Source organism: Podarcis erhardii (assembly GCF_964252035.2).
Source record: "Podarcis erhardii genome assembly, chromosome: 5".
Lineage (NCBI taxonomy): Eukaryota > Metazoa > Chordata > Lepidosauria > Squamata > Lacertidae > Podarcis > Podarcis erhardii.
The window spans coordinates 30,325,656-30,350,548 of NC_138509.1; the positions used below are offsets into that span (position 1 = coordinate 30,325,656).

Below are 24,893 nucleotides of genomic sequence, written 5' to 3' on the forward strand. Positions count from 1 at the left end.
TGTGGCGCTGATCCATCTCTCCCTTAGCCCGGCCTTTAATCTGCTTCACTGTGTAGAGTTTACAGAAAACTGAGGGTTCAAAGAGTAGCTCTGGGCTGCTTGTAAAGCGGCTTTCAAACTGGTGTGCACTGCAAAACAGAGCAGGATTTCGCTCCTGCTCAGCCCTGCTGCTCCAGCTGCATGTGTCATTTCCCGGCAGGGGAACTGGCATGCAGCCAACACAGAATGGTGCCCTGCCTCCTCGCTGCCCCAGCAGAGCGATGCCAGCTGATTGGCAAGTGGGCATGGTTTTATAATAAATGGCCTTGCATGCCAAATTGTCCCATGGGCCAGGGGTTCCCAGCTCCTCCTGTAAACTGCCCCTCATTGCTTTCTATACTTATGCAGAGCCACTGTGGTGCAGTGGTTTAGAGTGTTAACACTAGGACCTGGGATAACAAGGCTTAAATCCCCACATACCCAAGAAGCTTACTGGGTAACTTTGGGCCCAACACTGGATCTGATGATGTGGGTTTTGGTGTATACAAGCCGATGCTATAGAAGAGGTATATTTTAAAGACTCTGGTCACTCTGATGGTTTTTATTGAGTGCAGTTACCCCTCTGGGATTGTGTAATATTGCATGACTTAAAAAACTTGACACCAGCGCAATACTATTTATGTGAAAAAGACATTCTCGTTAAATGGGGGCCAGGGCAGAGGCTCATTTTCACCTTATCACCATATGCCTGACAACCTTAATCCTTCTATGTTGATAGTATGGTATGATCTAGTCCTGCCCACACTTTTCCCTGAGTAGGAGATTGGAGAAGATCAGTACTGCGAGGAATCTCATATCTGAATCATTCAAGTTGCTAGGATGTTCCGAAGCAGGGAATATTTGGTGGGGAGGGATCTGTAGGAGCAGCTATAGTAGGTTAGCAAATGCTCTGGGTGTAGACATGAATCTAGGACAGCAAACAAAGGTTTAGTTGCTAAACCTGTTTGTCTTTTGTAATAGCATCTGCCTGGCACATTTCAGTGCTCTGGGCTTACACAAGTGCGTCTCACAGAGGCCATTAACTCTCTGCTCATTCCTGCCCTCCTGTCATAGGTTCTGCGGGAGTTCTTCCCGTATCGCCACATCTGATATGTAAATTGCACCAGCTAGATAGACCTGCCAGCACCTGTTCTTCCTGCAATCACTAAATGATGACAAATTCTGCATCCAACTTACGGAATATTATTAAAGAAGGCAAGCAGGACCAGCAACAAAATGTTGCAGTGTGGTGTGATCTTGTCAAGATTCACATCAGCCCCTTTTCAGGACATGCTATTCTGTTCCCCCTCTACCTCTATCCTCACTGGGCTAACTGGAATCTCCACCCCCCACTACCCCCCCCTTAGTTTTGTGTGTGCTGAAAATCTTTGGCTTTCCAGAAACTTGCTGATAGCTCTCTCCTATGCTGTTTTGGTTGCATGTTGACCATAGTTCATAGAATGAATTTGCTTTTAGCATATAGCAGTGATTTTCAAACTTTTTTCTCTGGGCCACACTTGCAGAATAAAAATTTCCTTGTGCCACACCAATTTTTTTTTATTGATAAGAAATGCACTGGAAAACAAAAAGCAAACTCCTAATAGTGCTTGATTTATAACACAGAACCTGCCATGTGCTTGATAACAGGGGAGCCCTAAGCAAAGCCTCTTGAGGAATTGAGGTGCCTTGTGTCCTCAAATCATTTACCTTATGGAACAAAAGCAAATCTTTGGACTGCACCGGAAAACATCATTCAGCCTGGACACTGAGATCCAACTCCGAGGGCCTTCTGGCGGTTCCCTCACTGTGAGAAGTGAAGTTACTGGGAACCAGGCAGAGGGCCTTCTTGGTAGTGGCACCCACCCTGTGGAATACCCTCCTATCACATGTCAAGGAAATAAACATCCATCTGACTTTTAGAAGACATCTGAAGGCAGCTCTGTAAAGGGAGGTTTTTAATGTTTTAAATATTTTGTTGAATGCCACCCAGAGTGGCTGGGGCCACCCAGTTGGATATGCTGCATATAAATATTAAAACTATTATTAAAAGTTATTATAACATATAATTGGAGTGCCATAATCCAGTCTACTTCCTCTGGCTAAAACCCGGTAAAAACCGTGTTTGGAAGTAAGTGAAATTTCCGTTTTCAAAGGCATCTCCAGAAGTGTTGAGGGTAATCAAAAAATCTACTTGTTGAAAGACAGTGGAAGTGGGCATCTCAGTGTCTTGAAATAAGAAGGTGTATTGGAAGCCAAGTTTTTTTTTTTGTGAAACATACTAATCAATATCCTGAAGATGACAGGTCCTGCCAGACTGACGGTTTTGTGTGGGCGTATTCTGCAGCATGTTCTTGACACTATATAGTTTATCCTGGACTGTCCGCGCTCCATTCGGCATTTTTAGTTGTTCTGCAGTGCTTCCTTATGTTTAGCTGCCAGAAGGGAGGAGACATAAGGAAACTTTCCATGGCTTATGGCTTCCTTTTATAAATGTGACGAAGGATCAGACTTTAGATATTGAACTTTATTATATTCATTTTATATGGTTTTATAATTTCCCTTCTGTTTTCATGATGCACCTCCCTTTGCTGTTCCCTTTTTCTTCTCTAATTTATATTTAGGTTTCATAATTTCCAGGAGTGAATAGCTTAAGCTAATAAATGGCTGTGGAAACTTTTTGTATTAGAGTGGTACCTCAGGTTACATATGCTTCAGGTTACATACGCTTCAGGTTACAGACTCCGCTAACCCAGAAATAGTACCTTGGGTTAAGAACTTTGCTTCAGGATGAGAACAGAAATTGTGCTCCGGCGGTGCGGCGGCAGCAGGAGGCCCCATTAGCTAAAGTGGTACCTCAGGTTAAGAACAGTTTCAGGTTAAGAACGGACCTCCAGAACGAATTAAGTCCTTAACCCGAGGTACCACTGTACATTCTATAGTTGTAGTATTTATTATTCTTGGTTTTGAGATCATCTCTGTATAAGTCTGCTCAGAAGGAAGCCCCACCAGGGCTTACTCCCAGGTCAATTGCTGCAACTCAGCAAGACAACTTTTGAGAAGAGAAATTTTCCTCACTGCTATTCCCTCCTGCTAGGTTCTCTTTTAGACTCTGGCCCCGAAGTCCTGCACTGGGTCTCCACACTGACCTGCAAGCTCACTTCACCCATCCACAAGTCTAAAACCTCTGCCAGAATAGCTTCAAGTTCTCTTTTCAATTTATTACGTTGGCTTTGCCTCGCACACTGGGTTTTTCCACAACTACACCAATTTTGATCTGTACACCACTACTTTATTCTTCCACTGCCACCAATTTTGTGGGGAAAAACACAGGGTTCCCTGGTGAAATATTGAGTCTCAGTCAGGTAGAGTTAACAATAAAGATTAAAGTTTATTTCAGACACAAACATGTTTTAAAATATATTCGAAACACTGTCACTCTATTCTCTCTGTCTTGTCCCTGTCTCTAACTGACTCCTCTATCCCCCCCCAAAAAAAGAACCAACCGAACTAACTGTCAAAACCTTGGGCTGAGCCTCAGAATCAAGCAGGATCCTCCTCTGGGCTTTCTTATTGGTCAGCCTATGAACCCTTTCTCTCCCCAATACAAAAGTATCCCCAAAGAATGGGCAAACGCCACAGTATGCATAAGATTACACTGTTACTCTCCTTAATAATGCTTATTAATATTTGTATTTCAGGTTAAATCTAAATTTCAGTTTTATGTAGCCATGCACTGTATGCTACAGCTTTGTATTTAATACTTTCTAAAAGAAAATAACAATCTCTCTTCCAGTCAGCCTTACTCTATTTACTCAAGTCTAATGTGCCATTGAATCTAATGCACACTTCAATTTTCAGAGCCTTGAAACAAAAAAAAAAGTATTTGCTGGCGAATGTAAATGTGCCAACAAATCTAATGCGCACCTTAATTTTTGCATCGTAATTTGTCCAAAAAAGGTGAGCATTAGATTTGAGTAAATATGGTATTTGTATGCATATATCTTACCTATGTGGCTGTGCCCTGGAGCACAGGCTGGGATCCAAATAACTGCATAGCTGGATCAGTGTGTCCAAGGGGACATTGGGCTTATGTTTCTCAGGTAGCAGCCCCTCACCCCCATGCTACCTGAGAAATGCCAGTTCCTGAAGTACATGCCAGTTCCTGAAGTACATGTTGAAGCATGGGAGCCTGTTGTTCAAATGAGGTGGGCAGAGGGCGTTGGGGTTGGAGCTCTTTCATTGCCCTGGCTTTGTATGTAATTATAAACCATGGTTTACTAAGCTATAGTTCGATAAGCCGTGGCTCAGTGTTATGTGTGTACCCTGTCCAGTGTCTTAGCTATGGTGTGTAAGCAAAAACAAGCCATGGTTTGTTATTACCTTACTGACCATAACTACGACGTTACACATGAACCTGGGCACTTCCTTGACTATAGTTTTCTTGCTTGCCTACATAAATGCTCTGCCAAGCCACAGTTGCATTATTATTCCTTTAAAAAAATAAATCTTGCTCTTCCTCCCAAGGGATCCCAAAAATGAAGCTCCTTGCATCATTTTGTGGCTCATGCTGATACTTCTCCCGAAGATGAGATCACTCCTAATTCTGCCTTGCAATTTCTGCCTTGTCCCACCAAATCATTGTCTTTAATGCTGATGTGCTGCAAAGGAGATGGAAAGGGACCGCTCAGCCCTCTGAATACTTTATCATCCCTAAAAGCATTTTTAATGCTTGAGACTATTTCCTTGTATGCAAAACAACCAAAAACCCCGCCACCCTTTTGCGTAGGTTGTGCATGCCTCTGCCCATTTGCTAACTAGCATCTATTATTGTTCAAGGTTCCGGAAAGCAATTCTTGCAGTCTGTTGTCGACACAACAGTCATGTCACAATCCCTGCAGTGAACTACATTCACCCCTCCTAATCTCTTCCAGTTTCTCCCTCACTGTCTTATCCCCCTCCATCCTCACCCCAAGAGTTTAGACCCCCCCCCCCCGATGATGCTAACCTTGCTGCTTGTGTCCACATTCTCCCTGAGCTACAGTTGAGGCATGATCAAGTATTGGCAAGGGTGTGTGTTTGTATGTGCAGCTTAGTGGAGAATGGGGGTAGGTTCTGGTGCGATAGGTTCTGGTGTGTCCACATTACCATTCACTGTGGCTCCACTGCTGTCCCCCCCCCAGCCCATTTACACACAACATTGTGTGTGTTCATTTCTATCCTGTGGTTTCTTGAGAAATGCTGGTGTTTGATGCATCTTCCCTCTAACCAGCTTCCATCCAATTAGAAAATGTTAAGTCACACTCACTTCTTGGTCATGCTGAGGCGTGAACATTTAAGACAGCTGTTGCACATGCTCAGAGGGCAGCTTTGTGACTGGGAGTTGGACGGTTGCAGGCGCATGGTAGCGAAACAGGTAGAACACATCAGGTGGAGACAAGACATGGAAATACAACCTAAAACACAGCGGGACAGAACGACTTCACTGTGTTTCAGCCGTTAATATTCTTACAGCAGTTGGGTGCCACCCCCCGCTCCCGAGCCATAGCAAGATTCCAGAGGGGTTCCAGGCACTCGCCCAGGCTCTGTGCTCCTTTGGAGAATTGAAGACGTGGTAGAGCAGGCATAGGCAAACTCAGCCCTCCAGATGTTTTGAGACTACAATTCCCATCATCCCTGACCACTGGTCCTGTTAGCCAGGGATGATGGGAGTCGTAGCCCCAAAACGTCTGGAGGGCCAAGTTTGCCTATGCCTGCGGTAGAGATTGTCATAGCTTTAAGAAATAAGGTTTATTTACACATTTATACCTTCAGTCTGCGTGGAGGGTGTGTGTGTGTCCAGATCTTACAGCAAGGTCATTTCAATAGGGGCTTGTTCCCCACTGGAGTCAAAGTGAAGGATGCATAGATTGTTGTAAAATACATAATGATTTGCGCGTGAAAGGCATGTTTTGTCACCTCCAAAGCTGGGAGAGACCGTGAACCAGAAGCTCAAAACATTTGCTCTTGATCTCCTTTTGTGCTCCACACGTGACTTCCTCTGTGGTCATCGGGTCTGCTCTGCTCCTCCTCTGTCTATCGGCTTCCCTCCGTCCATCCCTCCCTTGCTGCCTTCCCTCCTAGCCACTCTGAGCCAGAGTGAAGAGGTGCAATTTTTTTATTTCCCTGGGCCTGCACCCTTGGCAGGGTGGGCAACCCCTAAGTACACCCTGCATACTAGAAAATGTGAGATAGTGCAAGACAGATATAGGCTAGCAGCATACTCTTCTGCTTGAGAAGGTGAATGATGAAGTGTGCAAAACAACACAGGAGGGACAGCACCAGGCTGTGGTTTTTTACATGCAAGGTTGTCAGTGCCATCTGAGGACAAACAGTAATAGGGTGGGAGAGCACAAGTACAGTTGTGTGTGTTGGAAACAGAAGCAAAACCGCCTGATGCACGCGTGCAAACACCAGGGGAAGTGTGCACGTTCAAGCTGGCAAAGAACATGAGAAAAGTGTGCAAGGGGGAGAGAGGAATATTTGCATATGAGGGAAGCATGCATGGGCATGTGAGTGCTTTCCTTAACGTAATTGGAGATCCAAGACAGATTAACATTAAAAAGGGGAGGAGGGGGAAGAATAAAGTAGATAAAATTTCCGGAAGCCGGGTGGCAGAAAGGAAGTGTTAATGGGCTACTGACTCACTGTAAAGAATGTTGAAATCCACAGAAGAACTCTGAGCAGGTTTCTCCACACCCCTCTCTTGCAGCTGGACAAATGCAAGGAGGACATCCCATCATCCCTGACCCATATAGCAATGCTGACTGGAATTAATGCGAGTCCAATAATATATTGTGAGCCACAGGTTCCTCATTCCCACCCTAAACAGCTATGGGCTTGTGTGTGTTCGCCACTCTTTGCATTTCCATTTAATCTGTGTGGTCCAAATGATGTTTCCCTCAAACAACGCCATCTCAATGCACTCTCATACTTGTAAATTCAGGTTTACCCGATATGGGAATAATTTGATAAATTGAGGAAAACAAGCCTCCAAATTGCTCCACTCGGGGTAGGAAGTAATTGGTTTTGCTGTTCTGCATGGTGGGTGGATCAGTCACCCCTTTCTGTTACTTCCCTTTCCATGCTGACAACTTCCCCCTCTCCCGGCTGTGGTTGTAACTATTTCTGGTGTCTTCCTGAGCACAGGAGCACCCCTCCACCTTCGGATCCCTCAGATTTGCAAGAACCAGAACACTGAACAAGAAAACTATGTTAAAATTTCTATACCAAATATATTGCGTAGCATCCAAAAAGTGTGCTCTCAGAATTTACAATTGCTTTCATCTCTTTTTCAGTCTCCCAGTAGCTGCTCAAAATTCACAGTTGCCTGAATGTGTGCTTTTGCACATTTGTAGAGCTGAGTTTTTTTTAAAAAAAATAAAAAATATAAACAAGGGATGTGTGCATATGCAGCTATCTGTGCTTCTCAGTTGGCACTTAATTAGCATAACTGAATCAGCAAATTAGAAGGCAGGGATACACTCACTGGTATGAGCAGGAAAGACCAAAATTACATAAAAATTCTAATGTGTGCAGATGTGGATTACTCTGCTTAATTTGAGTGGGGAAAATGTGGATTAACAGCTAAATAATGCCCAAATGTGGACAAGCCGTATCTTTGAGCTATGATCAACAGAGGCAGATAAAAACTATGATGTGGATAAAGAATTTACTACCATAGTGGTAGGTGTAGATTTAATTAAAAAAATAAAATGGTGAGATGTAGCATCCAGAATATAGATAGATGTCAACTGTCCAGGGAGGAAAAAACTTGGAACAACTTGATTTGTAGAAATCAGTAGCATGGAGATAAAAAAGTAGCCCTATTTAGATTATCATTGTTTAGAGTGGTGGTGCTGACAGTGGGGAAGCTGGGGTTACGACCTTGTCTGTCCTTGCCGTTGACTTCTAGATGCTCAACTGATTTTCTGTACAGAACTGCTGCATAAACAGCACATCAGATCTGTGCAATGTGCAGATCTGGTCGTCAGGGCAATGCAAACAGATCCTCTCTATGTGCATTCGTTGGTCATCTAAATGGGAAGAATAATACCAAGCTAACGCAATCACATCCAAGTTGCTATTAAAGGCTCAGCTGTAAGAGCCGCCTGAAAAGCTATCCACCCTACATCTAAAGCAGACCCACAGCATAAGGAGAAGTACGGTAATCCCCTGAACCTCTTTGAAGATGTGAAATTACTGGGTTAAAAGTCTCGGCCTCATTCATTGTACGAAGCAGCACACAGAAGCTAATAAATAGCAAACAGTGATTCCCATTCCTCCCAACACCAAACAAAATAATGTGACTATGGTGGTAATTGTGGGGTTTGATATAAGCAGGAATAGTAGGAAGGAAAACTCATTTGAGATGTCAAAGGAAGAACCTCAACAAGATTTTAAATTTTAAGATCTTAAGGCAGCCTGAGCCTTTGCCAATTTGCTTCCCTCCAACTGTTCTGATCTCCAACTTCCATCGGTCCCAGGCAATCCCCTGCTCATGGGAATTGTAGATCAAAACAGCTGGAGGACACCATGGGGTTAGGGAAGGCTGAGTTAAGGGGATATTCTGCACATTGTAAAACACAAAAGCTTGTTACAACAAAAGACTGTTACAACATCTCAGAACTTTAGATCACAGTAGAAAAGAACTAGGCTGATAAAAAGTTTGGGAGGGTGCTTATTTAAAGACTACTACAACAAGGACAAAACCTACATGACAGTTTCAGGCCCTACTGGTCACATACTAAGATGCTAACAGTAATGGCCTACCATTGCGATCATGAAGAGAACAAAATAATTTCCTAGATGTAGCTGAGACGTTGCAGCAGTTTGTGAATTATGTTTCCTAAACCTGGTTGCCAACTAACCACAAAGACTCGCTTCTGTGCCTTTAACCCTGGCCTGATTTGCAGAAATCAGTGGCGGTTGAAGCTTTTCACAACCGTGGAGCTAAACATTAGTTCCTTTATATTTGCAAAATCTCCATACTGCACTTCATTGCTCATGGTGATCTCAGGGCAGTTTCCAAATTATGTTCAACCTAGAAGAACAATAGAGTGAAATACCTGGACTAATGGTTAACAAAACACAGTCAAAATGCAGGGGGCAGGGGAACCTTAAAAATACTGGAGAGTATGAAGTAATTTCCCTCAAGGGGGAAGGCATTTTTGGTGGCTAACAGAAGCCCATCTGAGTTGCTGCCATCTGTGTCTCCAGGGGCTCCACTACAAGGGAGGGGGGCTTCTCCTGGGTCACTGTTCAGTGGGCCAAAGAGCTCTCCCCTCGCCCACCCTGAGGGTCCAAGATGGCTGGTATGCATTATCACTTGCTAATGTCTGCAGAGCAAACCTCTGTTGCAGGGATAGCTAGAATATTTCTGCTTTCGGTTCTGCAATGTAATGCAAATACTATATAAATAGAGATGTAGACATCTGGGCTCACCAGAGTTTCTGTACACTCTCTGTGTTGCTCCAGTTTCAGTTCCCCAGGGTTGGCTTAGGTCGAATTACTTGGGGTGGGCAGAATAGTCCTGGTTCCCCTCTCTTTTGTGATCACCAACTTGGCTATACTGCATTTAGAACTGGCGTAGGCAACATGGTGGTCTCCAGATTCCCATCCTGCAAACTGAGCACTGATCATTGGGTCAGGCTGTAGTAAGTGTCGTCTCATAATAAGGCTACGGCTATGCACAGACATGTCCCAAGTGATTTGAAGTGATTGCAACAAGATGGCCACATTTACCACAGTGTGAACAATCCTAATTCTGGTGTGACTGTTGTCAGCTATGAGGAGGATACGGCATTCATTAGAAGATAAGTCTATCAACGGCTGCTAGCCTTTAGCTTGTTGGCTGTTTTCTATCTCCACACTTGGAGGCAGCTGTGCTTCTGAATACTGTTTCCTGGAAAATGAAGGAGGACAGAGGCCTCTTGTGCTCTGGTTCTGCTGGTAGCCTTCCCATAGGCATCTGGCTGGCCTCCGTGAGAACATGATGCTGGGCTAGGCCTGACCCAACAGGCTGCTCTTAACATGGTTTTCATGTGCTACAATTATGCATTAAATATTGAAATTGTTTATTCCTGGCACGTAGAGGATATGATGGCTTCAACGGCAGGACTGTCCATTTTTGTTAAACTGGCCTTGCTCCAGCAGTGATAAGAAAAGCATGGTTTTCTATGAAAAGGAAATACAGTATTTCCAATGCAAAAGCTGAGATGAAAGCATGAAAATAAACTTGTGGACATAGGGCCAAAACAGTGAAAAATCCAAAATATATTATTTGTATGTGTGGTTTTAACGATCATAAGGTTATATAGATAACCGTGTTTACAGAACTTCTGTGCTTTTCTGACTTTATCATGCTTGATGCCACATATCACTGTTGTTCCCATTTTACAGATGGGCATTTGTGGTAGCAGTATTTCTCCAAGGCTGCTTCCTCTGAGTGGCCGAGCTAGTGGGCAGGTCCTCAGCTCAGCTTACTTATCTTTCAAAATCAAATTGAGATAGCTTAAATAGAAGGTAGAATCCGTCAAAGAGCATTTTTCGCTGTGTAGCTGGAAGCTAACCTTTGTGTTCTTCTTTTGGGCAGCTGCTGCAGGCCCCCTGTCTTGGGAGAAAGAGTGTGCAGAGGGTCCGGAAACATGGTGTCGGGACTTCCCCACGGCACTGAAGTGCGGGACTTTGGACCACTGTCATGGGATTTTGGCGATCAACACCCCTGTGGTGAGTCCATGTGATGGCAGAGTATGCACTCCCTGCCCACCTCCAACATTCATGTCCTTCAATGCAAGGGTTAATCTGAGCAGGGGATCACAGGATTCATCCAAGAAACATGCAGTGTGAACAAATAACAAAAATGAAGTGCTCTGAACAAGCACAGAGAACGTTTTACCTGCCACTGAGTAATGAGGTTGCCCCCTGACCAGGAAGAAAGCACGACAGTGGCGACAGTGGCGACAAAAGTTGTTTTAGATGAATAAGCTTTTCTGCAGGCTTCTGTCCTCAGACATGTTCAAAACTACTTGCCTCCACTCCTGTGGCCTCCAGCCCAGCTCCAACACACATTCCTGTATTATGGGCTACAAACTTGCTTCTCTTCTAAATGAAAGGTGACATTCTTAGGGTTCCAGATGATGCATTGCAATTGCAGAATACCAACCAGCAAGCCCCTTAAACACAGTGTCTAAAAGCAAAACAAAACTGAAACGACTATGAAAATCATATTAGGTTTCCTCCCTAACTTTCTTTTTTGAGTGGATATGGAAAGGCCAGTTTAACGGAGGATTTCTAGACGGCACCAGCTGCTCAGTCAGCTGGCCTTGCTCCACTTCCTTTCTTTCACCAGGAGAACTGAGGCCAGAACTGCCATGTTACATTAAAGACATTTCCACCGCCATAAACAGCAACCACCCTGCTCTTAACACACATGCCAACTGACTCAATTACCTGTGTCCTGGATTGTATATTTCTACCCTGCCCTTTTTGCCTGCACCAGCCACTGCATAATGCTGGCACAGACAAATGCGCAATGCCTTTGTGTCAGAACAGGGGCAAGCTGTACGAGTGCAGACTGGAGAAGTGTTTGGTGGGGCTTCAACTAGGGCCACACTTTAAAGTGTGGTTCTGTCCTCGGAGTGCTAGCTTGGCCCTGCGACTGGGGGTGTCTGGGGCCGTGGGTGCCATGAAGTGTGCATGGCCCTGGCACTGAAATTTGTGGGTGCTCTGGTACCCAGGGCCCCAGGGAATTGGCACATATGCCTCAAACCCTTATTTAGCTGCACCATACAGCTCAGGGGGAAAGCGCATGTGTTGCCTGTATAAGTGTCTAGGTACATTCCCTTGCATGCACCTTTGGGTGAGTGGCCACATAGCTGTTGTCAGACAGAGCAGGCTGGGCAAGGTAAAGCAATGGTCTGCCTTGATTTAGATTCTGAACCAGCCGTATAGAAAGAGGTCATCTCAAATTGAAGTCCTGCTGATTTCAGTGGGAATGAAGTGCAACTGACCTAGGTTGTGTACACACCATACATGCAAAACACACAAACACCTGGGAATTATAGTTGGTTTGGGGACGGGGGTGGCGCTGTGGTCTAAACCACTGTGCCTCTCAGGCTTGCTGATCGGAAGGTCAGCAGTTTGAATCCCCGTGACGGGGTGAGCTCCCGTTGCTCGGTCCCAGCTCCTGCCCACCTAGCAGTTCGAAAGCACGTCAAAGTGCAAGTAGATAAATAGGTACCGCTCTGGCAGGAAGGTAAACTGTGTTTCCGTGAACTGCTCTGGTTTCGCCAGAAGCGGCTTAGTCATGCTGGCCACATGACCCGGAAAAACTGTCTGCGGACAAACACCAGCTCCCTCGGCCTATAGAGTGAGATGAGGGCGCAACCCCGAGTCGTCCGCGACTGGACCTAATGGTCAGGGATACCTTTACCTTTTTATAGTTGGTTCAGGGTGCTGGGAATTGTAGATATGCAAGGACTAAACTAATCTCATGGATTTCATGTCCTTCAAATATATGGCAAGGAATTCAAATTTAGTGTTGTGCTCTTCCGATGGTTTCCGTGGGACAATCCCTCTCCACTGTGGGCAGCTCTGGGGTTCTCCTGACCCCCTAGAGCCGATTCGGGGCAGGACGGGGGAAGCCTCATGCTGCACTAGTTGGTGTTCTTGAGCTGGATTCTGCCAATGGAATTGGGATACTTAATAATAATAATAATAATAATAATAATAATAATAATAATATTTTTTACTATTTCTTTCTTCTCTTTCTCAGAAAAGTCTCAAGTGTGGTATGTGCAAGCTCGTTACAGTAATGATGGCGAAGATCATGCAAGACAATTCCACGGATGTAAGTATTCCGGAGAGGATTCTAGGATTTCCATCCTTCATTTGGTGAACAACTGAGAACACAGAATTATCTCCCCCCCCCCCCCGCTCTGCCACAAATAGCCTGGTCTGTTCTGCCTTTGACTAATTCTCAAAAATCAGTAGGTGTGGAGAGACACATTATTGTCTATCATTGCCTTCCAATAATAAACCCTGGTGGTGGGGGATGGCTCAGATGTTGGCAACCCTAGGCATAAACTGAAAGTATTTTAGATGTGTGGCAATTTCTGTTTGACTGTGTGAGCCCATAATGTCATAACGTATCATTATTATATTCTTCTTCTTGTTTTTGTTACTATTAATTGTTAGTTGCTTGTTACCCAGAGCTCTCCAAGCAGTTTACAGCATTGTTAAAAACAAAAAAATATATATTACACCATAAAAACAAAACAAAAGCAACCCACATATGATCACAGGAAGTGTTGGCAGCTAATAACAAAACAATATCATCTCAGTCTATTGAAATCCAAGGTAGAAAAGTAAGTCTGCATCTGCCACCAAAGATGTGTCAACAAAGATTGACATGTGTCTCTCTCAGGGGAGCGCATTCCACAGAATGGGGGCCACCACTGAAAAGACCCTTCTCTTGTCACCACCCTCCAAGCTTTCCTCAGAGGTGGGGACTTGAAGAAGGGCCTTAGACAAATATCTAAGGGTCCAGGTAGGTTCATACCAGAAGCAGCATTCTGGAAAGATATTAGAGCCCTGAGCCTTGAAGAGCTTTATCGGTCCAAACCAGCATTTTGAATTAAGCTCAGAAACATACAGGCAGGCCACATAGCTGAAACAAAATTTGCGTCTTATTATCTGTTGCTCTCAAACCTGTCAGCAACTGGGCATTGCAATAGTTCACGTGGGGGAATAGCATTAAGCGAGGAAAGGCTTGCCTTTTGAATTACCCTGAAATGCCCTTTGAAATCTGAAAGTCAAACATACTTTTTTAATTCTGAAAGTCAAATAGCTCTGCTCTGCTTTTGCAGTCAGAGGCAATAATGCTTCTGCATACCATTTGCTGGAAATAAATTGTATTGTTGTGCTCTGTTGTATTGTTGTGGTCCTGCTTGTGGATTTTCCCACAGGCATCTGCGTAGCCTCTGTGAGAACAGGATGCTGGATAATGTGGGCCATTGGCCTTGTTCAGTAGGCTCTTTTTATATTCTAAAATGCTCTCGACTGAGATGGTACCCTCTCTGTGCTACAGGACTTATGGAGACTTCATTCAAAGTGTGACTCCCCACCCCTTTCCATAAATTTCTGCAGCCCTTCCAGAAAATATTGCAAGTTGGTATAAAACCATCTCATAATGCTCCTCTTTCTTTCTTTCTTTCTTTCTTTCTTTCTTTCTTTCTTTCTTTCTTTCTTTCTTCTATTTATTTTCCTCAGGAAAGAATCAGTCAATTTTTGGAGAAAGGTTGCCAGTATCTCCCTTTCCAGGACTGGTCAATCCAATGCAAGAAGATGGTGGACACAGGAGTTATCATTCTGGTACAACTTGGAAAACAAGTGCAGGTAAATAGACTGTGATATTGTTGGTACTGACACTTTCAACCATGACTTACACGGACCAGATCCAAGCCAGTCACACTGTGTGGGATCCTCTCTGAGGATGCATCTATGCTATGAATAATGTTGGTTTTATTTATATTAGTTTTCACAGGCCAGCTTTTTAGTTTCATTCTTGTTTAACTCAAAACATAGTGATTTTTTTTACACTGGTTCTGAAAATACTTTTATACCAGACTCATGTTTTTATTTCTTTTCTTCTTCTTCTTCTTCTTCTTCTTCTTCTTCTTCTTCTTCTTCTTCTTCTTCGAGTCAACCATTTTTAACAGAAAGAATTCTTAATTAAAAACTAAGACTTATTGAATTGTAAATATTTTCCACCACCCACTCAATATAATAGGAAGTTATTATAGAGTTCAATATTGTCTCCAATTATTATGGGGTGGAGTCTTGACTCCACCCTTTAGCTTGTTTTTATGGTTAGTTTCATAAGAACAAAAGTTTACAATCTCAGCAGATTTATTTTCAATTCTTTTCCTAATGAACCCCAGCATGGAATTTGCCTTTTTCATGGGCACCACACACTGCGTCAACAGATTCATTGAGCAATCTATTATTGACCCCAAATTCTTGTTGCTGGTCAGATAGTTTTGCTCCAAAGTGCATCATTTTAGACACATTTACATTGAATTGCATTTGCCATTTTACTGCTTATTCACTCAGTTTGCAGAGATCCTTTTGTAATCCTTTTGCTTTAATAACCCTGAACAATTTGGTATCACCAGCAAACTAGGCCACCTCACTGCTTGCTCCCAATTAAAGATCGTTTATCAGCAAGTTTGTTTTCCTAAGTTGTTGCGTGTTAGCTGGTTCATCAATAAACAGCCTCTTGTTGTAGCCCTAACAAAGTGAGGGACCCTGTATTATATTAAACCATTGCATTTGGGGGGTAAAAAAAATAGGTGCCAATACATTATTACTATTACTATTAAAAATTGTATGCTACCCTATGCCCACAGGTCTCTGAGTGGTTCACAACATAAAGTCGCAATATAAAAACCACACAATAATTATAATTATACAGCCAAACATATATTGATAAAAGTGCTGTGGGTGCCAAAGCCAAAATGGCTGCCATAGGCAGAAAAAAGTGTTGGTATGTCATATCTGTGAGTGCTGTCACAAAAAAGGCCCTGTATTTAAAAAATAAGAAGCTAACAAGTACAAACTTTCCTATGAGTGACTCTGTACATTTGTAATTCTGCAAGACAGACCTAAGGGAACAGACAAACACACAAGTGTTTTCAAGTGCTTTTATTTCTTTTCCTCCACTTTAAGGGCTGACAATATTCTCTCTCTCTCTGTTACTCTTTCTAGGATAGGCCTGAAATAGTATGTGGTGCCTTCAGGCTATGCAGTCATCTGGTACCCTTGGAAGGAGCCCTGAAGTTCCAGAAGCCATTCAGTTCTAATGGAATGCCTGATATGACGGATTTCCCCGAAATGTTGGCTCCCTTTATAGCTAACGTGCCCCTTCTCCTCTATCCTCAGGATGAGCCCCAAACTGAGTTTCTGGTAAGGAATTCAGCTTGGATGGAGTTGTCTCCCTTTGCTCAAACAGCCACACACATGAAAGCCAGGAGCAATTTTTCTCCAGAGACCATGAGACACCCTGCCAACTTCAGCTAGAGTGCACTGGATGCCGTTTTGATTCACAGAGCTTGCTTCTTGCATTGGCTGTGTACACATGTTATCTTCAAAGCACATTCTTCCCCTCAAAACATTCTGGGCGGTGTAGTTTACTCATCACAGGATTACAATTCCCAGCAACCTGTAATAAACCACAGGGCCCAGAATTTTCTGAGGGGGAGAATTTGTTTTTTGAGAGTCCTTCAGGCTTGGACACATCTCCACTGCCAAATGTGTAACCTTCAAAGGGCTTGCAATGTGCGTAGGCCTCACTTGCGCCATCTATTCATCCATTTTTACAGTGAGAGGACAAGTGGCTTGAAGGAAGCCTGCTTACATTGGCACATTATTTTATTGATTTGACTGAGTTTTTATATGGCATCCATCAACGTAGGTCCTCTGGGCAGCTCACAGAACCAAAGGGAAACATACTGTTCCATAGCTTGGGTGCCACTACAGAGAAGTCTTGGCTCCCATGAAAGGTGCTGTGGTAGGAAAAACATAGAAAAACCCCAGGTTCTCTTCTGCGTCCTTCCCACGAAGCCTTGATAATTAAACTGTTTTGCTTAATTGTTGTTTGTTTAATGACTTCTCCCTCAGTCATCCACCCACTGCCTTGTTTTCTGTTTACTGGGTTTCTTTTTACTGGGTTTGTGTTTTAAGACATTTGTCCTCAGCAGCACACAGTAGTTGAGGGAAAAGATTGACAGTGTGACTGAAGGGTAGAGCTTTCTCTAAGAAGCAAAATAATGATAATGTTTATTTCTCATGGAGGAAGGAGTGGATGCAAAACACAGAAGGGATGAGCTGAGTCTGTAATTTTAGCTTTTAAAAGGGCAGTGAGTAATCTGCTGCCCTACCCAACACATCCCCCCCCCCCCCCGCCTTTCAGATCATTGCTTTTGGCTCATTTTGTCCAGCCCAGCTCAGCCACTTCTGGTTTGTTTTTGTTTTTTGTTTGTTTTTTAGCAGGCTGGGAGAAAAATGCCTGAAGTGATGAAGTGATGGGCTGCAGGGGAGCTAAAATAGGGAAGGAAAAAAGCTCTTAGCCTTTGCCCTGCTTCTGATGTGAAAAAAAAAGATGTACACACACATCCTGTTTTGTATACAAATCAGGGCAGATGTGTGAGAAACAAACATGGCTGCCTCCATTAGGCCTAGTTTGGCTATAAGCTACACACCAGCCTATCTGTGAACCGGAATTTCACGTCTGCCACAGGGGAAGGCAATTGCATTTTGGAAAGAGGTTAAACCAGGGGTCAGCAAACTTTTTCAGCAGGGGGCCGGTCCATTGTCCCTCAGACCTTGTGGGGGGCCGGACTATATTTTGAAGGGGGGGAAATGAACAAATTCCTATGCCCCACAAATAACTCAGAGATGCATTTTAAATAAAAGGACACATTCTACTCATGTAAAAACATGCGGATTCCCAGATTGTCCGCGGGCTGAACTGAGAAGGCGATTGGGCTGGATCCGGCCCCCAGGCCTTAGTTTGCCTACCCATGGGTTAAACTGTAGCTGGCTCCTACTTCATAGAGGATTTTGGCCTGGCCTATAGGTGAGACTCAGTTCCATCTTACAGGAAGACTAGGGAATTGACCACCAAGGAGTTCAAGGAGTTATCTTCCATGCCAGAAGCAGGGCATAAGTCAGGGATGTCACACTGCTTCTGGGATAGACAACCCTTTTGTGCAGACTTTAGAATGCACTCCAAGGAGTTTTGCAATCATGCACAGGATTTTGAGGCATGCTCAGAGGGCCATACTGGTTGTAGCATGAGTTGCATTAATGACTTTCATGTACATGGCATTCCCTGGGCTTTTAGATCTTAGTTTGAACAACAACTACCAGCTATTTGTGGCCTCTTTTAATGAGGTGAGATCTGTAAGAAAAACCTGATTTTTTTTAATCTGTTCAGGTGTGTTTGGGGATTAGGGTTGCCATATTTCAAAAAGTGAAAATCTGGACATAAGAGTTGAGCTTTTCTGGGCCAAAGTTGTTGAGTTTTTCAGCTATTTTAAAGAAGAAAATGACACTGCCAACATGGGTGCCATATATCTGGATTTTCCTGGACATTTGTGATTTCTGCCCAGACACTGCTTCCAACTGCAGTATTCTGGCTATGTCTGGGAAATTCCAGATGTATGGCAACCCTATTGGTTGTGTTTGTTATAATTGATTTTAGTGTTTATACTGTTTTTGTGGGTCGCTTTTGTGAGGAAAATAGTAGTAGTAGTAGTAGTAGTAGTAGTAATAATAATAATAATAATAATAATACTACATTGGTAAGCCAGAGCAGCCTCTGAAAGCTTACCCATGTGTTTGTGGGGGTGTGCTAGGGGTGATTGGGGAAGCGGAGTGGAATTTTAACTTTTTCCCTCCCTCCCACAGTCTTAACAATCCTTCATTTCCCCCCCCCCCTCCAACATTTTTTCTGAGTACGTTTCTGAGCACAATTCAAAGTGTTGGTGCTGACCTTTAAAGCCCTAAACAGCCTTGGTTCAGTATACCTGAAGGAACATCTCCACCCTCATTGTTCTGCCTGGACACTGAGGTCTAGTGCCGAGGGCCTTCTGGAGGTTCCCTCACTGCGAGAAGCCAAGTTACAGGGAACCAGGCTGAGGGCCTTCTTGGTAGTGGCACCTGCCCTGTGGAACACCCTCCCACCAGATGTCAAAGAGAACAACAACCACCAGACTTTTAGAAGACATCTGAAGGCAGCCGTGTTTAGGGAAGCTTTTAATGTTTAACAGACTATTGTATTTTGGTATTTTGTTGGAAGCCGCCTAGAGTGGCTGGGGAATAAATAATAAATCATTATTATTAATAATAATTATTAATTATTATTATTATTCCCTAGCAGAAGGAAGAAAATCCTTGCAGAGACTGTCAACAAGTAATTGCTGAAATGAAGGAAGGTTTCAAGAGCAGCTCTTTCCTTGTCCAGTCCTTTGCTTCTTATGCTGAACAATACTGTGAACACCTGGGGTCTGACTTGGTAAATGAGGTAACTGGATTTTATTGCTTCACACTAATGATAAGGAGATATCCATTGTGCCAATAAAGACACATGGAATATGTTTGGCAACAACGAGGAGCTTCCCTACCTGGAGATTTTCACTGACAGCACCACAAAGGGAAATCAGTGGATAGGCTTCTGAAAAACAGACATTTTATATATATATATATATATATATATATATGTGTGTGTGTGTGTGTGTGTGTGTGTGTGTGTGTGTGTGTATTCAGGACCTGTGTCTGTCATCTGATAATGAAAGGATGGATCTACACAACTATATTTCTTATGTCTTGTTTCAGACGTTGTCCCTCAGCCTGTGGTCACACGTTTAACTTTTCCAAGTACTGTAGCAGATTAACTGGGGAAAGAAGTTACCTTGCTTGCATATATATATATCTGAAGTCGCAGAGGAGTAATTACATAATATTTTGGCTCTCCAATTCAGGTTAAATTAGAATGCCAATTGAAATCAAACCATCCTTATACACTTGGAGTGGCTAACTTGCTGCTGGACTAAACTCTCCACATCTTTGACCACTGAGACCATGCTGCCTAGGGGCTAATGAATGTCCGACAACACTTGGAGGGCTACAGGTTCCCCATTTCAGCTGTCAGTGGTTCACTTCATTCCACCCAAACTGATTTAAAAGTGATGTGGTGTTTGTGAAAGAACAGTTTACCCATCAGGGCTTAGAAATACCTGATATCTCCATTTAAATCAGGTTGCTGGTTCCTGTGTGAAGGCTGCATTGTATGCATAGGAACTGTAGCCCAATTTAAGTCTGACACGAGCCGCAAGTCATTTCATATGAATAAGTTTTCCTTGGTGTGACCAGCAGTAGTTTGAAATAAGTCCTCAGTCACAAGAACGAAAGAAGTCCAAGCAGAAAATGCCCTGCTGAGCTCTGTGTCACTAAGTAAGGCGAGGTGCTTGGTCTTAGGCAACAACTGGTCCTGGCAGTACCTCTGTTGTACTGTATATCTTTGATCAAGTTTGAAAGGATTGCTCCTATGAGCATTTCGAAACAAAAAGGGGCGTGAGAATTTTGCATGCTCCGGAGATAGCATGGAGTTCAAGTTGGGTGTGGGTGAAATTAATGGATTGATCTTGTTAGTAATTATTGAAGCTGTTTCTCTCCCCGCCCCCTTCCCTCCACAGTGCAAGAAATATGCCTTTGAGTATTCACATGTTTTTGTCCGATTGCTGACACATCTATTGGTAAGTTGATTGAGACAGACATTTACACTCTAGCCTTTTCCAGGCAGAGAAGCATCATCACTTCAGGGCCAATTTTACAACAGCAAAAGCATTGTAATATCTGAATTCAGGCTTGTAAGATATTCTAGACATGTGATTGATCATTTTTTGTATAAGGCATTACATACTGACATAGGAAAATAAGTATCAGGAGATCTGGGTAAAATTAACATGCATAGTGGGAACAAGGTTTGAAGTCCAGAGCCTAGTTTGTCAAATGCTGTCCAGGAGTGGGGAGATTAATATGACAGGATGCTCCCCCTTCTGGAGGCCAGATTTGTCCCAGAGGGTTTCAGTTGCTGACCTTTATCCCAAGGCAGCAGTGTGACTAGACATTATCATTCAGGCAATGAAGCCATATCCAGAATGGCAAATACTTCATTTCACGTCTTAAGTTTGAGAGCAGCTCTGCTTTGACTTCTGGGAGTGGGAGACTTTGCCTTTGTGGAAGAATTGCACCTTCTAATTCATGATAGCATGAATAGGCCCATGAAAAGCACCTGTTACACTAAACAGAGTTGTTGGACAAGGAAAATTTACACAGCTAGTTCTGCAACATGATGCTATCAGGTGGGCGAGTTTGTGGATTAGCTAGTTCAGTCTGTAGGATTTACTCTCTGAATTCTTTTCTCATGATTTTAACTATTGGTTTTCTCCCCACTCCCCACTTCACAATTTGATTGATTTTTTGCTGATCACAGGAGGAGGTACGTGAGAATGTTTTTCATTTCTAGGTCAACTGTTGCTGATAATTTGTGGGTTGAACAATTGAAACCACCTTTGCCTGACAGAAAGGAACTTGGAGGTTGAGAGGGAGGTTGATCACAACGGCAGAGTTTTTATATATCCTGCTTTTAATGCTTATAATAATTTTATTTTAAAAAATTATTATTTATACCCCACCCATCGGGCTGGGTTTCCCCAGCCACTCTTAAGGCTGCATACACACCTTTTATTCTAGGATCAATAGAGTCCTTGCTTTTTCTACAGAATGCACTCCACATACATTCTAGAACTATTGTAGGGTTGCCATATTTCAAGAAGTAAAAATCCAGACACAAAAAGTTGTTGAGCTTTTTAAAAACCTGGACATTTTGACGATTTACCAAAATCCCCCCCAGATGCTAATTCCATCACTGAAATCCTGGACATGTCAGGGGAAATCCGGACGTATGGCAACCCTAAGCTATTCCATATTTTTTGCTCCTGAAAAGCACCTCTTGTGAAACTGGTTTCATTCTGAAAATAAAAGCTCATTGTAGATTTCCATTTGAAATCAGATCTAGCTGGTCCTGACAAGGGTGTGTATTTATTCACACTTGCCCAATGATGTTGTGGGTGGGTGCATACAAATATCACAATCACAGTTTCCTTCTTCATTCACCTGCGGCATGTGAAGGCATAGGTAACCTTAGCAAAGGGAGGGTTTTGTCCAGTATGATGTGGTATCCCTCCCCCGTTCCCCTCAGACAACATCCACAACCCTCCCGTAGCTCCGTGTTAAATTATGGTAGGAAGAGAAAATGAGATTTGTTGTCCAATGGAACTTTTTCCTCCCCTTTCAGCAATCAAAGACTGTCTGTGGCGCCTTCTGTGACTCTGAAAAACCTGAGCCTTTTCATGCATTACTGCCAGCTAAACCCCTTGATGACTTGTCTACAGTATCGGAATCTGTAGAGGTAAGAGCAAAAGAGCCCCCTCCTGCTCTGCCAGGGGGCAGGCAGAGGCTGAGAGCATTGCAGAGTAGCTGCTGAATTTATTTGTGCCTAAAGTCAAATGCAATGAGGCTCTGGAGACTCCTGCGTGGCAAACATCAGAGGAATACCCAAGGGCAAAAAATGAGTTTCGATATGAAGTTTTAGCAGTGTTAACCTGCACATCAACACTAGGGAGACACTGAATTTTGCCAAAAGCAACCTTCATGCAGAATTTTGAAACTCCCCCTGATGAAAAGCAGGAGAATTGCAATTGTTTTTAATAAGATTAGTGTACCTTTTCCAGGGTCTGCACATCCTTAGCAAAAGGGTTAATGGGTGGCCCCTGTCTGGGAGATTCTTTGCATGGGCATTAAATCATAGAATTGGAAGGGACCACTAGGATTATCTAGTCCAACCTCCTGCAATGCATATTCTCATTTACTTCACTGTGACTCATCTGTCTTTGTGACAACCCCCCAAATTTAACTGGCACAATCCAACTTTTAAATTCTATTGATTTCAATAGGAAATATTTAAGCAAAGGCTCCCCAGCGAATTCAGGAAATTTTAGATGAATTGCGCGTATTATTTTTAAAGTGGCAGTTTGAAAAGTCATGCCTTTTCTGGGGATATATCTGCCCTTTCTGGGGATATTTCTGCATGTTTTCCAGCTTTTTTTGGTACAGTTTCCCCCCCATTTGCTGCTTCTTTGGCACAATTTGTTTTCCTTCTGTTTACTGCACCTTTTTTTGTTCCCAAAGTAGTCACATGGAGAATCCTAGCCAACTAGGTATCACTACGTGAATGAGGTGACATCATGAAATTAGGTAGTCAATCATATGTGACCTAATTTCAGTGTAAAAAGAATGCTGGTTGAAAATTTGGACAGTTTGTTCTACATGGCTGATCCCAGACAGATAAGAACATTCCATGAACTGGACAATGTCACTGCCTTATGTAGCCAGTCAGGTTTGGCTTCATGCTGATGTCACTGAAGGCAAATGAAGTCGATTCAGAATGAAGGCATTGCTTCCTTGAATAGGCAGGGGGGTTTTGCGCACTTTTCCAAAGTGATCACTGAAAAAGGGGGTTTGCTGCATTCCACAGAAAATGTTATTTTGGCTAAGCTTGAGTTAACAATGTTTTAGTATTCTACTGTTGCTTGTCCTTGAAAGTTGTGCTTGATTTTTTCTTCTTGTTGTTCTTTTCTTTAATCTGGCAGAAAACATCAAATGCCCAAAGCCCTGAGTTTGCGTGTGGTTTATGCAAGAAAATAGTAACCATTGCAGAAGGCATGATGGAGGAGAATGTCACAGAAGTAAGGCTGAGGAAACCTATTGTCATCTATCGGGTGATGGTGGAGGGTTCGGGAGGGGGCTCTCTTTGGAGGTTTTTCCCACTTTTGGAGGCCTGCACCACTGCTACTGCGAGGGAAGTTGGGATGTGAGAGCACTGCCTAGTATTGTAGAATCGTAGAGTTGGAAGAGACCCCAAAGATCATCTGGTTCAACCTCCTGCAATGCAGGAATCTAAACTCTTGGTTTCCTCATTATGAGAAGTTGAATGAAGGTCTCATTTCAAACTTATAGGATGCCTTTCATCAACACTTGATATGGAAACATGGGTTGGGAGGGGACTAGTTGAAACATTAGAGGGCTGCATAGAAGGAGAGGAACAACTGAGGAAACTGCCTGTCTCAGTTTGTCTCTTATTACCAGAAAAGGGAGTTCATGCAGGTGCAGCTTTTCTTACATCTGCATGAGAAACTGCACCTGTCAAAATGACCTCCTTCTACCCAACACTCAAAAGGACCCCATATCTCCTTTGCTGTGGTCACCTTGGTTCAGTTACTAAGATCTACAGTAACTTCTCCTCCTGCTTTTCATAGAGGTCATGGACTGGTTTGATGCAGAGGAATTTGGGGGGGACCAGCTGGGGAACCCCCAAGGGAAGAAGGCTCAGAGCCTGGGGATTGGGGGTGGGACAACAATGAAAGGTCAGAGGGAGCAAACGGGGTGGGGGGGGGAGGAGGTTTCAGAAGCTGAAGAGGTGACAAGGCTGAGTGAGCAGGAAGTACCGTATTTTTCGTTCTGTAAGACGCAGCAGAGCATAAGACGCACCTAGTTTTGGGAGGGGGAAAACAAGAAAAAAAATATTATGAATTTCAGAAGCCAGAACAACAAGAGGGATCACTAAGCAGCGAAAGCAGCGAACCCTCTTGCTGTTCTGGCTTCTGGGATAGCTGCGCAGCCTGCATTCGCTCCATAAAACGCACACACATTTCCCCTTTTTAGGAGGGAAAAAGTGAGTCTTATAGAGCAAAAAATACGGTATTTGTGGCAGAGACGTCCAGAATCAGAGGTAGAAGCTGAAGCAGGAGAGAGGCGTGAGGGAGGCCAAGAAGCAGAAGTATGTCAGGCTGGTGAAGAGGCATGGGGGTCCACGCCTCCTGGTGTGACAACCTCCCTTCCCATCTGGTATCCCAGAACCTGGAGAGGTATGAAGAGGGAAGAGAAGTTAGTTTCACAAAAGCGTCGTCTCAGATTGCTTGGGGGAAAACACTGGAGAGGAGAGGACTTAGGCAGCTGTGGGAAGGTAGGGACCTTCAGTCCTTGAAACTGCCTCATAGGGGCAAGGCCTACTGAATAAGAGTTGCTGTGCTCATTAGGCCTGGCACTCCTGTGCAGATCCTGTTTTTCTAAGAAAGAGTTAAGTTCACCTGCCCGTTGTGATTTACTGCTGGCTGGCTTGCTCCTGCCAGTAATTGACATCTCCTTCCTTGTTA

The 24,893-nt window shown here is 43.5% G+C and overlaps 1 protein-coding gene across 2 annotated transcripts in view; it reads left to right on the forward strand.

Moving 5' to 3' along the window:
* Window positions 1–24,893, forward strand: part of LOC309341913 (prosaposin-like) — a 41,352-nt gene that overhangs the window by 11,460 nt on the left and 4,999 nt on the right. Inside the window, exons 2-9 of one of the 2 annotated variants that reach the window (XM_081861872.1) lie at window positions 10,649–10,782; window positions 12,830–12,904; window positions 14,326–14,451; window positions 15,823–16,020; window positions 18,995–19,141; window positions 20,313–20,372; window positions 21,977–22,090; window positions 23,331–23,426. In XM_081861872.1, the coding sequence (XP_081717998.1) occupies window positions 10,649–10,782; window positions 12,830–12,904; window positions 14,326–14,451; window positions 15,823–16,020; window positions 18,995–19,141; window positions 20,313–20,372; window positions 21,977–22,090; window positions 23,331–23,426 (950 nt within the window). The remainder of the gene's footprint in view (window positions 1–10,648; window positions 10,783–12,829; window positions 12,905–14,325; window positions 14,452–15,822; window positions 16,021–18,994; window positions 19,142–20,312; window positions 20,373–21,976; window positions 22,091–23,330; window positions 23,427–24,893) is intronic. The other variant, XM_081861873.1, reaches the window with a different exon arrangement.